The sequence below is a fragment of the Rhincodon typus genome, chromosome 9 (assembly GCF_021869965.1).
Source record: "Rhincodon typus isolate 14 chromosome 9, sRhiTyp1.1, whole genome shotgun sequence".
Classification (NCBI taxonomy): Eukaryota; Metazoa; Chordata; class Chondrichthyes; order Orectolobiformes; family Rhincodontidae; genus Rhincodon; species Rhincodon typus.
In genome coordinates, this window is record NC_063340.1 from 37,621,598 (window position 1) to 37,635,317 (window position 13,720).

Genomic DNA, 13,720 nt, shown 5'->3' on the forward strand with positions numbered 1-13,720 from the left:
CCTCCAGCCCCACCTCACCAGGCACTTTTCCCTGCAACCGCAGGAAGTGCTACACCTGCCCCTACACCTCCCCCTCTCACCCCCATCCCAGGCCCCAAGAAGACTTTCCACATCAAGCAGATGTTCACCTGCACATCTGCTAATGTGGTATACTGCATCCGCTGTTCCCGTTGTGGCCTCCTGTACATCGGGGAAATCAAGCGGAGGCTTGGGGACCGCTTTGCAGAACACCTACACTCGGTTCGCACTGAACAACTGCACCTCCCAGTCGCGAACCATTTCAACTCCCCCTCCCATTCCACAGACGACATGTCCATCCTGAGCCTCCTGCAGTGCCACAACGATGCTACCCGAAGGTTGCAGGAACAGCAACTCATATTCCGCTTGGGAACCCTGCAACCCAATGGTATCAATGTGGACTTCACAAACTTCAAAATCTCCCCTCCCCCTACCGCATCCCAGAACCAGCCCAGCTCGTCCCCGCCTCCCTAACCTGTCCTTCCACCCGCCTTTCCCCTCCTCCCACCTCAAGCTGCACCCCCATCTCCTACCTACTAACCTCATCCCGCCCTCTTGACCTGTCCGTCCTCCCTGGACTGACCTATCTCCTTCCTACCTCCCCACCTACACTCACCTTTACTGGCTCCATCCCCGCCTCTTTGACCAGTCTGTCTCCTCTCCACCTATCTTCTCCTCTATCCACCTTCTATCCGCCTCCCCCTCTCTCCCTATTTATTTCAGAACCCCCTTCCCCTCCCCCATTTCTGAAGAAGCGTCTAGGCTCGAAATGTCAACCTTCCTGCTCCTCTGATGCTGCTTGGCCTGCTGTGTTCATCCAGCTCTACACCTTGTTATCTCAGATTCTCCAGCATCTGCAGTTCCTACTATCTCTCAAATATCCTATTAGTCAGAATCCTGAAGGATATGTTCCTGGATCATTGGAAGTTAATGATCCAATGTACAACAGCAAAATTAACTACATGTTATAAGATACCTACCCCTTGCATTGGTGTATTGAGGATGAAATGCAGCTGTGTCAACTCTGCATGGAAACCACCTGCAGAATTTTACCTGGTGGGCCCTAGTGGACCAGCAATATCAGAATTACTGACATGCATGGATCTCAACATTGTGACTGTTGGGAAGATCACAGAGATACTAGTTGCAGCAGAAGAGACCAAGAAAACTCACATTTAATCCAGAACTTAGAACAATTGTACATTGACAGATTTAACAACAGAAAACTTCAAAGGTGATGGCCTATCGCAGCTTAGTAAAGATGCACTTCCTTCAGTCAAGCCGCCTAGAAAATGCATTGTTCATACGTGTGAAGTTTAGGAGTAAGCTGATTGACTTGGAATTGGTGGAAATATTCAATGGTGTATGTCAGCACACAGACCAGTGCAGTTTCCTTTATATGCGTGCTTTGAGAGCTGTGTTGCTTCTGGGGTCAAGTGTGCAAATGAAGCAAGGACCAGGGTGAAGTTATTTGACCAGCTATCATGTGAAGTCCAGCAGCAGTAGGCTAAAGTTTGATGCAGAATAGCTATCTGTAACTACAAGTGTAGTTTAAGCTATTAAATAAACCTGTCTGATATTTTCAAGTAAATTGAATCCACGCTATTTAATATGTGCTACTCAGCAATACTGCAAGAAATACAATGGCTGCATGTCATTTTTGCTTGGGAATGTACCTATGAAGTGCCTTGATACATATAGTTACTTTAAAGGCATTATGTTAAATACTAAAATGATGATCCTACCCAGAGAAGAGCACAGGTAGCAGGCATATGGAACACCACAGTCTGCAAGTTTCCCTCCAAGTATCACACTATCCAGACATGTAAATGTATCATCATTCCTTCATTGTCACTGAATCAAAATCCTGGAATTCTTTCCCCAGTAATGTGGTAAGTGAGCCTAGATCACGTGGATTGCAGCAGTTCAAGAAAGTAACTCCCTAACGCCACCTCAGTGGCAGTTAGGGATGGACAAAAAATGTCATCCTTGATAGTGATGCTCACATCCCAAGAATAAAAAGAACAAGTTGTTGTCATAGTGCTAATCAGTAATTTCATGTAGCTAGCTGATCAATGTCATTTGTAAAAATAGTTAAGTAAATGTGTTGTTGAGTTAATTTAGAAATGAGTTTCATTGTTTGCTGAACATTCTGTCGCTGTTACTAACTAACAACCCTCTGCTGTTTCATTATTATATAGGCTGTTGAAGAACTATTTAACCTTATGCAGCTGTTTGTAGCTCAGAGACAAGATATGAGAGAAGAGGAGTTGGAGGATGTTAAACAATTCAAGAAAACTACCATTAGCTGCTATTTGCGTTGTCTGGATGGCCGCTCATGTTGGACTACGCTTATTAGGTAGGGATGTCAATCAAAATAACAAAATACTTCTTAGCATTCAGTGTAAAGAGAAAGGGTGTAGAAGTTATCTAATTTACGGAGTAATTTTTACAAGTATAATTTTGGAATGGGATTCCACTAAATTTAGTGCAAGGTTGATGAGATCTGAGAGACTGGTGATTAAAAGCAAAGTTGAAGACCTGAACGGAAGTAAGAAGAGTTTAGTTTTATGATTATTCTAGAAAAATAAAACTTTTATATGTTATGCATGTTAGTGAATTTGTTTTATTTTTACAAACCATATTTTCTGGTCTTATTTACCCAGTTGTTGTTGTCCGAAAGTGTAATTTCTGTAATCTTAGAAGCGTGTCATTTCGCCTTTAGAATCATAGAATTGTTGTGGCATAGAAGGAGGCCATTCAACCCATCACATCTGTGTCAGCTCTCTGCAGCAGCAACTCCAGCTCGTACCACTCATCCACCTTTTACCTGTAGTCTAACCAATTCTTTCTCTTTGGACAATAATCCAAATCCCTTTGATAGATCATTTGAAGCTGAATTTTGGAATTTGGGGCATAATGGCTCAGTGGTTAGTGCTGCTGCCTGACAGCACCAGGGAGTCTGTGTGTAATTTGCATGTTCTTGCTGTATCTATGTGGGTTTCTTCTGGGTGCACTGGTTTCCTCCTACAGTCCATAGATGTATAAGCTAGTTGGATTGGCCCTGTTAAATTGCCCGTGAGTCAAGTTAGGTGAATTAGCCACACTAAAATGCAGGGTCACAAGGATATGATGGGGTTGGTGGGTGTTGTCTGGGCCTGGGCCTGGGCCTGAGTGGGCAAACGGTTTCTTCCTGCACTATAGAGATTCTCTTATTCTATGATGCTACCTCTGTCACAGTCTCAGAAATTACATTGGGATCTGAATCAGTCATGGGTAAACAAAAGTTTTCCCTCAACTATCATTTGTTCCTTTGTGACTAAAATCGATGTTCTTTGTTTTCCAACTCTTCTAGAAATTGGAACATTCTTCCCATCTGTTCTGTATAGATCTCCCATGATTTTCAAAGTTAATGTACTTTATTCAGGATGATTGAGATTAAGGCCTCTTCAACTGAAACTGTGCAAAGATTGTATGTTATCGTTAAAGTGGGTTTCAAGAGCAAGAAGAGTCCACAAAGTACTTATGAATATGAAGCACCAATCCTTAACACCATGGATATTTCTGAATAAATTAAAACATACATTACAGTGTTCCTAGGCACAGTTGATATCACTAGACTAATTGGTGGAAGTTAAAGTCTAAGTTTTTGAGAAGATTTGTAGCTCAGGTTGTGGATGGGGTTGTGGACTTGCTTGCCAAGCCGGTGTGTTTGATTGCACACATTTCATCACCCTGCTAGGTAACATTGTCAGTGTGCCTCTGATGAAGCATGGGTGTTCTGTCCCGCTTGTTATTTATACACCTCGGTTTGCTGGCGTTGTTGGCATTACTTCCGGACCTGTTTTTTGGTGGTTGCTATATTAGGTCCAATTCAATTGTTTGTTGATGGTGCTCCAGTTGGAATGCCAGGCCTCCAGGAATTCCCTGGTATGTCGGTGTTTGGCTTGTGCTGTTATGGATGATTTGTGTCCTTGTCTGTGTGTATTGAGACCAGTGAGAATTGGTCCTGTTTCTTGGTGGCTAGTTGGTGTTCGTGTATCCTTATTGTCAGCTTTCTTCCAGTTCTACCTTTGTAATGTTTCTCACAGTCCTTGCATGGTATTTTGTATATTACGTTAGTTTTATTGGTTATGGGTATGGGATCCTTTACGTTCATCAGTAGCTGTCGCAGGGTGGTTGTTGGTTTGTCAGCTACCCTGATACCTAGGGGTCTAGTAGTCATCTCTGATATGTCTCTGATGTACAGTAGGAAGTTAAATTCATTTACCAAATCAGGACTACTGACCAAACTGGTCAAGTCTTGAAAGACGTACCTGCTAGACTGCAGCTGCATACAAGTGGTAAGGCAACCAACAAGAAGGCAAAATATACTTGACGTCATTCACACCAATCTGCCTGTTGCAGATGCGTCTGACTGTGAGTGTGTGTAAGAATAACTACTCCTTGAGTAAGAATAACAGTCCTTGAGGAGATGAAATCCCATCTTCACATTCAGAACACCTCCATCAAGTTGTGTAGATGCCTGTGAAGACTTGTACTGGAACAAATTGATGTACAAGTCTCCAGTGCTGTTGCTGGGATGTTGTTAGGGCTCATACTGAATTTGCAGTATCCAGACATCTCTTGATATCACTTGGAATGAATCAAGTTCACCAAAGACTGAAAGTTATGAAGGTGGGGCCCTCTGGAGAAGGCAGATAGATCGTATACTGCACACTTCTGGCTGAAGACTGTTGTAAATGCTTCAACTTTGTCCTTTGGACCGATATGCTGGACTCCACAATTAAGAATAGAAATATCTGTGGAACCTAATCCTCTGGTAAGTTGTTTAATTCTCGACCATCATTCATGACTAAATTTGGCAGGACTGCAGAGCTTAGATCTGATCCACTGGTTCTGGAATCTCTTTGCTCTATCACTTGCTGCTAATGTTGCTTTGTTATACACGTAGTCCAGTTTTAGAGTTTCACCAGGTTGACAGTTCATTTTTAGGTAAGCCTCGTGCTGCTCCTGACATGCTCTCCAGCGCTCTTCTTTGAACCAACGTTAATTGCCTGCCTTGATGATAAAGATATAGAATGGTGGAAATCTCATGCTGTGAAGTTAGAGATTGTGTTTGATTAAAGTTCTGCTACTGCTGATGGCCCGCAGTGCCTCATGTACCAGTCCTGAATTGCTAAATCTGATCAAAGTCTATCTGATTTGGTTCAGTGATAGTGCCATAGAGCATGATGGAAAATGTTCTCAATGTGGAGATGAGACTTTGTCTCCTCAAGGATTGTGCAGTGGTTGTCCTTGCCCATTCTCTCATGGTCAGACCCATCTGCAGCAGGCTGATTGGTACGGATTAGGTCAAGTATATTTTTCATTCTTGTTGGCTCCCTCACCGCTTGCGTGCAGCCATAGTGCAGGCACGTCTTTCAAGGGTTGATCAGCTTGGTCTGTAGTGCTGCTGCTGAGCCACAATTGGTCATGGACATTGAAATCCCCAACTAGTCTACATTCTGCACCTTTCTGCCCTCAGTGCTTCATACGAGTGTTATTCAACATGGAGGACTTCCAAATCATTAGCCTAGAGGACACAGTATAATGTAATCCATAGGAGCTTGCCCATGTTTGAACTGGTGCCATAAGACTTCATGTGGTCCAGAATCAATGTTGATGACTTCTACAACAACTTTCTCCCAACTGTATACCACTGCTTTGCCACTTCTTTTCCCATCAGTAGAAAAACAATAAGGAAAGGAACGGTGATGACGCTGTCTGGAACATTGCAAGGTATAATTCCGTGAGTCCGACTGTGCCAGGTTGTTGTTTGAGTAGTCTGTAAGGCAGCACTCCCAATCTTGGCATGGGCCACATGTAAGCAAGGAGGACCTTGCAGGATTGACAGGTTGTTTGCCTATGTCATTTCCAGTGCTTAGGCAATTCCAAGTGGTCCATCCAGTGTCGGTCCTTTCTTTAGACTTTGTAGCTGTTGATATAACCGAGAGGCTTGCTAGGCCATTTTGGAGGGCAGTTAAAAGTCAACTATATTGCAGTTGGTCTAGAGTTACATGTAGGTCAGACCTGGTAGGAACGGCAGTTTCCTTCCTTAAAGGATATTAGTGAAGCTAATGGTTTTTATGACAATGCGCAGCGGTTTCATGGTCATCACTCGACTTGATTCTCAACAGTTATTTGGTTCACAGAACATTACCTGGGTTTCTGGAATACGAGTCCAGCCACTGTCTCCCCTATATGGTAGCTCCAGATTTTCATGACTGGGCGTTAAAGTCAAATTAAACATGTTGTGGGTTAGAGAAAGGTACTTTCTGGTGTGAGTGCTGTACAAGGGGTGTTTTTGGGTATCATGCAGAGATGTTTTAGGATCAGTAAAGGACTGTTTATTGGGATTAATGGGATTTCAAAATATTTTACGTTCTGTCATAAGTAAATAGCCTAGTTTATTCTATTCCATTTCACATTCTTTCCTTTCACTTCATAAGTGTTGTACTATTAGAAATAAATCAGCAACATTGCAGGCTTATCTTGCAGTGAGAGACCAACTTGTTAAAACCAAAACACAACAAAATATGATCTGTTAAACCAGATTTCAGTCTTGGATCTGACTTATCTAGTAAAGTCCATCATCCGCAATCATCATCATACCCTAAATTATTTAAAGGGTTAGGATAGCTGAATACTGAACATAGCATTACAGTAAAGAAAGTGCTAAACTCTTGTGTACCCCAGATAATTCCACAGTACTATTAAAATTTGTATTGACCTTACATAGTTAACTAAGACAGTCGTAAGAGAAATCCAAATTGTGTCTATGGTTGACAAAGGTTTAATTAGGCTAGTTAAAGATTGAGCTTCATAAAAACTCTATGCAAATTCTGAATTCTGGCAATCAAGATTGCTTGCTGCTTTCATAGCTCCTTTTAGGTGTGATTACAATTTAGGATCCCCATGTCACCAGAATTTCTTTCATGGACTAGGTACAATATTTTACACTTTTAAGTTGCATTCTATGTGGATAACATTAATATGTGGAAATAATTAAAGTGTATGATCAGAGAGTGCATGGGATCATAAATGCTTGCAAGCAGAAGGGCTCATCCGTGATAACAAATGTGAATTATCCAAGGGATCCATTTTGTTCTTGTAACACATTGTCAACAGTGAAGGTATAATGGAGGTATCCTCTGAATAATTAGCACATAACAGTTTTCCTGACTCTAAATCCTGATCAGGATCTCCAAATATTCTTAGGGATGGTAAACCAGTCGGGCAAATTTTTTGTCTGATCGATAACTAAAACAGAAATCTTGAGATAACTGCATAACAAGTCACAACAATAGTGTTGCAACCCAAATCGAAAGAAGGCTTTCTAGAGGATCAAGGATAAGATACCTCAGCATACTATCACCAATCTTTCCAACTGTCAGAGCAGCTGATGTAGCAGGCTTAGGAGCAACGGCCTTCTCGGTGCAACCAGATGCAGGTTTCACAAACTGGTCTATTACACATCATGAGCATTATTAGGCACGTGAACATCATATGTCGTGATTGAGAAGGAGGCTTTCTTGGTAACGTTGATTTGTGAGAGATTTTCAGTCTATATCCATTGTCTGAAAGTGACCATAGAAATAAATCACAAACCTCTAGTTTCTCTGCTGTATGAGAGAGAACTGGCAAGGATGCCTCCTTCAAAAGCAAAGATTTTGACTTTGTCTCATGAGGTTCACCTATGAAGAATTCATAGTAGCATTCATAAAATGAAGTTATGCACTCTTGTACATAGCAGATAACAAAAGAATTTGTAAACACTAAATTTTAGAATATGTGTGAGAATTTGTGTATTGAATCATGAATACTGCAGGAAAAGTATTAAAGGTGGCAGGACACGTAGAGAGCAGATAATAAAAGGTACATAATGCTAGCCTTTATTAAAAGAGCATAAAGTTCTAGAACACGGATGTTATACTAAACTTATGTAGGATACTAGTTAGACTCTGGAGTATTGTCTAAAATTCTGGGTCCCACTCTAAAAGAAGAATGTGAATGCATTAGAGAGAGTGCAGAAGAGGTTTATGAAAAGTTGATCCAGGCATGATAAATTTAGGAGAATAGATTGGAGAAGGTGAGTCTATTTTCCTTGGGAAGGAGAAAGCGAAGAGGAGATCTGATAATTTTCAAAATCATGAAGGGTCTGGACAGCATAGAATGGGGTGAAACCATTCTCATTCATGAGAGGATCAAGAACCAGGGGGCACAAATAAAAAGTACTTTGCAAAAGAAGCAAATACAAGATGAAAAACTACTTTGTCACACAGTCAGTAATTAGGATCTAGAATGTACTGCCTCTGGTGGAGGCAGGTTCAATTAAAGTATCAGTGGCTCAGTGGTTAGCAGTGCTTCCTAACAGTGTCAGGGACCTGGGGTCAATTCCTCCTGGGGCAGCTGTCTTTGTGGAGTTTGCATATTCTTGCCGTGTCTGCATGGGTTTCCTCTGGGTGCTCCGGTTTCCTCCCACAGTCCAAAGATGTGCAGGCTAGGTTCATTGGCCATCCTAAATTGCCCATAGTGTTCAGGGATGTGTAGAATAGGTGAGTTTGGGGAATGGGTCTGGGTGGGATTCTCTGAGGGTCAGTGTGGACTTGTTGGGCCAAAGGGCCTGTTTCCGTACTGTAGGGATTCTATGGATAATTCTATGGAACAGGGCAGTATGTGAAGATTTAAATAGGAAAAAAAAGTGCAGGATTACAGGGAAAATATTTTTTTCCCGGTATCCTTGGAGATCATGCAACTTCCACCTTAGCTACTGAATCTTTATAGATACATGAGTGCTATTGGGAATTGAGTGCATTATTTCCCCATAGTACGTCTTTTTGATTTAATTTTCCTCCCCTTGTTTTCCCTCTCTTTTTGCATTTTGTTATTGTCATACTGCCCCAGTGAGCAGTGTTTGTAATTTTGTTCTTGGGTAGTTTATTAATTGTTGATGGTTTTTTATTATCTAAATGATGGTCTCACAAAAGGACCTTGTGACACCGATACTGTCCCTATGTCTGGGCTAGCAGGTCGGATTTCAAGGCCCACCTGCCATAGATGTGTCTGATTAAATTGCTCCCACGAGGAGCTCGAACAGTTCATCCACTTCACTAACACCTTCCACCCCAACCTTAAGTTCACCTGGACCATCTCCGATCCCTCTCCTTCTTGGACCTCTCTATTTCCATCTCTGGCAACCACCTGGAAACCAATATCCATTTCAGGCCTACCGACTCCCACAGCTACCTAGAGTACGCCACCTCTCACCCACCTTCCTGCAAAAAGGCCATCCCCTGTTCCCAATTCCTTCGCCTCCGCCGCATCTGCTCTGGAGATGAGGCATTCCACTCCCGGACATCCCAGATGTCCTCGTTTTTCAAGGACCGCAACTTCCCCTCCACAGTGGTCAAAAACACCCTCGACCGTGTCTCTCGCATTTCCCGCAACTCATCCCTCACACCCCCTCCCCACAATAACGACCAAAACAGAATCCCCCTCATCCTCACGTACCACCCCACCAACCTCCAGATCCAACGCATCATCCTCCAACACTTCCGCCATCTGCAATCCAACCCCACTACCAAAGACATTTTTCCCTCCCCACCCTTATCTGCTTTCCGGAGGGACCACTCTTTCCGTGACTCCCTTGTCCGCTCCACACTCCCCACCACCCCCGGCACTTTTCCTTGCAACCGCAGGAAGTGCAACACCTGCCCCTACACCTCCCCCATCCCAGGCCCTAAGAAGACCTTCCACATCAAACAGATGTTCACCTGCACATCTGCTAATGTGGTATACTGTATCCGCTGTTCCCGTTGTGGCCTCTTCTACATCGGGGAAACCAAGCGGAGGCTTGGAGACCGCTTTGTGGAACACCTACGCTTGGTTCGCAACAAATAACTGCACCTCCCAGTCACGAACCATTTCAACTCCCTCTCCCACTCCTTGGACGACATGTCCATTCTGGGCCTCCTGCAGTGCCACAACGATGCCAACCGAAGGTTGCAGGAACAGCATCTCATATTTCGCTTGGGAACCCTGCAGCCCAATGGTATCAATATGGACTTCACAAGCTTCAAAATATCCCCTCCCCCCGACCGCATTCCAAAACCAGCCCAGCTCGTACCCGCCTCCCTAACCTGTCTTCCCACATCAAACCCCCATCTCCTACCTACTAGCCTCATCCCGCCTCCTTGACCTGTCCGTCCTCCCTGGACCAACCTATCCCCTCCCTAACTCCCCACCTACGCTCACCTTTACTGGCTCCAACCCCGCCTCCTTGGCCTGTCTGTCTCCTTTCCACCTATCTTCTCCTTTATCCATCTTCTATCCGCCTCTCCCTTTCTCCCTACTTATATCAGAATCCCCTTCCCCTCCCCCATTTCTGAAGAAGGGTCTAGACCCGAAACGTCAGCTTTCCTGCTCCTCTGATGCTGCTTGGCCTGCTGTGTTCATCCAGCTCTGCATCTGGTTATCACAGATTCTCCAGCATCGGCAGTTCCTCTATTATCTCTGTTGTTTTTTTAAAAAATGGTTTCCTGATGTGATTGGGGCAGGGGAAGGGTGATCCGTGAGGAATTTAATTGTCTCCTTTTATGCGGGACTATGAAATGTGAATAACTGGATGCGGAAGTCAGACTCGCTCCAGCTTCCTCCTTTACTGATGGAATATTTATCAAATTAACACAAGGTGTGGTCATACATTGGATCTCTTATAGACATAGGAACCATGAATATGAGATTATGAGCTGCCTCATGCTACTGGAATTGGTGGTTGGGGGAGGGGGGGTGCATTTGTTTTAAGGTGTTTAGTTTGCTTCTGTTTCTCTTCCATGTGGACATTCCGCCCCCCCCCCCCCACTCCAGACCAGCAGCTACACCCTCATTTGACATGGGAACAGGGTGGAGGGAAGGGGAAGCAGCATGAGCCTTGGCTGCCTGGGTTATTTAGCTTGTTTCTTTCATACTGCCCCACTTCCTTACAGGTAGAAGGAGATGCAGCATGTATGTAACTGCCTCATAGATGGTAGATTGGGGGTGGTGACCCTAGTAAATTGGATCCAAGACAGATGGTGAAAAAGGCAATAAGACACTGAGCTTATCCTTAATAGAATTATTCACACAGTTTTACAGATCGCTGACTTCTGATGAAAATTCCTGCCCCAACCTCCAGTATCCTAGCAGTCCCTTTTCTTACTCCTTTGAAAACACAATAGTTTTTAAAAAAAACAAAACTAACTCGCTGAAAGTCCCTTAAAGTCGACTGTAACAAATATGAAACTATGATTTAATTCTGCAAATTTCCTTTAATGTTATTCTCGGTGATGATGAAGAACTCCAGCCCCTGCTGTAACCAACATTCATAAAAGGCTTCAAATGTACCAATGTAAACTAGATACACCCTTTTCAAGGTCACCTGGATGTGGATGTAATCATAAGAGAGAGGTAGGCAGTTGGGTCTAATGATGCCCTCCGTGACTTAGATCCGTTGATAGCTGGTGTGGCCAGACCCACCTCAGCAGGTGGCCAAAGCGGAGGAGCATGCGGCTGAAGTGCAGCCAGAAATTAAGAAGAAGCATCTTCAAATAAAGAAAAGGGGACTATAGTCAAGTGCAGTCCTTGTATGTTGGAACTCTTCAAGGTAGCAACAAAAAAGGTGGGATGGGAGACTGTGAAGCTCCTTATCAGACCATTGCATGCAACACCTTTCAAGCCAAATCCTCACCGTCTAAGGTGAGGACTCCCACCAATTCCAGATAGCAGGAAGACATGGCACAGCATGTCCAGATGGTCAACAATGTCAAATGAGTAAATGATATGCAGCAGCAACCTTTACAGGAAACGTCTGTGTACAGAACAGAATGGCACAGAGGGAATTTCTGCAAGACTTCCCAAATTGTGGGATTGGCTTTTCTAGAGCTAATATGAAATTCTGTCCAAATGAGGATCACCTTGGATGGAAGTCCACCACATGCTTGAGCCACCATGAGATCAAAAGTGTTGTCAGGGTCAAGCACAACTTTTCTTAATTTCTGGACGACTTTGTCCGCAAGCTGAAATCTACTGATGCATATCAGGAATTTCTGGCGACATCTATCCTGCCCCTCTGCATTCATTGTGGTCCCTCACTCTGATTACCTGAGCAGCCTGAGTCATCCTCCTGCCAGCCATGTGAATCTGACTTGGTAGAAGTGCAGTTTCCTGAGTAATGGCTCCCTGATGCAATCTGCTACTCCGGAATGGGATAAAGTTTGTGGTCGAGGCAACCTTGTTCCTAACCTTGGTCAAGCCCTGCTAAAAGACAGGCAATTCCTGCAAGTCACTGAGACCTATGAGGTCTATGAACAGGGACTGTACGTCATAGTTGAAGCTTTGCTCCTGGAAAAAATATGTTGCTACTACATGCTACTAAAGAGGGGGCTTTACATAGAAATATCGCAGCATGGTCTGCAGGTGCAAAATTGTCACCTGTATGCAAAGGCATACCAGCACTTGAATCCCTAAGTGGGAAGCTCAGATCTACAGCAGAGACCAATTTAGTCTTCTGTTCTGGAAGAAGTCAACGAGAATTTTCTGTATCTTAGTGACCAACTCTGGGGGATATCAAAGTGGCCAATTGATACCACAACATGGCAGTCATCAAATGGTTTATGATCAGCATTCAGAGTATCTTGTCCAGTACCCTAGTTGAGTGGTGATTTTGACTTCCAGCTCTTGCCAGTCCACTGGCCAAACACCCTCATCAGGGTTGAGGTAGATCCCCAAGTAGAGGGTAAGAATAGGGCTCCATGCAAAAGTCCTTAGCTTCTGTGGCAGGGGTGCCCATTCACCACTGACCGACAAGAATCCGAAACATCTTCCCTGGCTGATTCCGGCAGAGGATGCTGTAGAGAAGATTTCCTGGCCCTCATGTACCCAGCACAGGTCATTTTGAGCTGGGGAAAATGAAGAGTGCACATTAATGTAAGCTATAAAGAAGACCTCCACACCTGACCAGCACACAACGAATCCCATCAACCACCTCCACTAGACGTGTAGGAGTGAGCTAGTAGGTAGCAAGTGAGTATCAATACGGAGGAGTGAAAGGTGATGCATTTTGGTAGGAAAAACACTAAAAGACAATATAAAGTGGGGGTACAATTCTAAAGGGGTACAGGAGCAGAAGGAGCTGGTTGTGTATGTGCGTAGATTATTGGCAGGACAGGTTGCTTAATCTTAACCTTCAGCATGAGTATCACTTTGTCTGTCATATCCACCATATTTACCATGTTCTTTTCATATTTGTCAAAAAGATGAGTTTGTGAAGTACAGGGTGCCCCATCATCCATTAATTGTGGATTCTGCAAGTTTATAATTAAACTCAATTAACCTAGATGAATGTATCCTAATAGTTCAACTACCTAGTTGGAGAATTATTGTCTTCCATTGCACCCTTTCACTTTACCCACACCATTCCACTCTCTGTGATCCTCTTTTATAGTATACTAAATCTAGAGGATTAAAATAATCCCGTGCTAAACTCTATTCTTAACAATACTATAACTGTTTCCTAACAATTAGCTTTTCATTCAAACTGCTATATTTCCTTATATTTTATACTAGGTGTTTTTCTAACTAGTTTCTCTATGAATTAATACATGTCTTCTGAAGATTCCACGTA

General features: G+C 43.4%; 1 protein-coding gene across 3 annotated transcripts in view; it reads left to right on the forward strand.

The window, feature by feature from the left end:
• usp34 (ubiquitin specific peptidase 34) overlaps positions 1-13,720 on the forward strand; it is a 267,373-nt gene that overhangs the window by 226,584 nt on the left and 27,069 nt on the right. For all 3 annotated transcript variants that reach the window (XM_048600750.1, XM_048600752.1, XM_048600751.1), the window contains exon 67: positions 2,220-2,377. In XM_048600750.1, the coding sequence (XP_048456707.1) occupies positions 2,220-2,377 (158 nt within the window). The remainder of the gene's footprint in view (positions 1-2,219; positions 2,378-13,720) is intronic.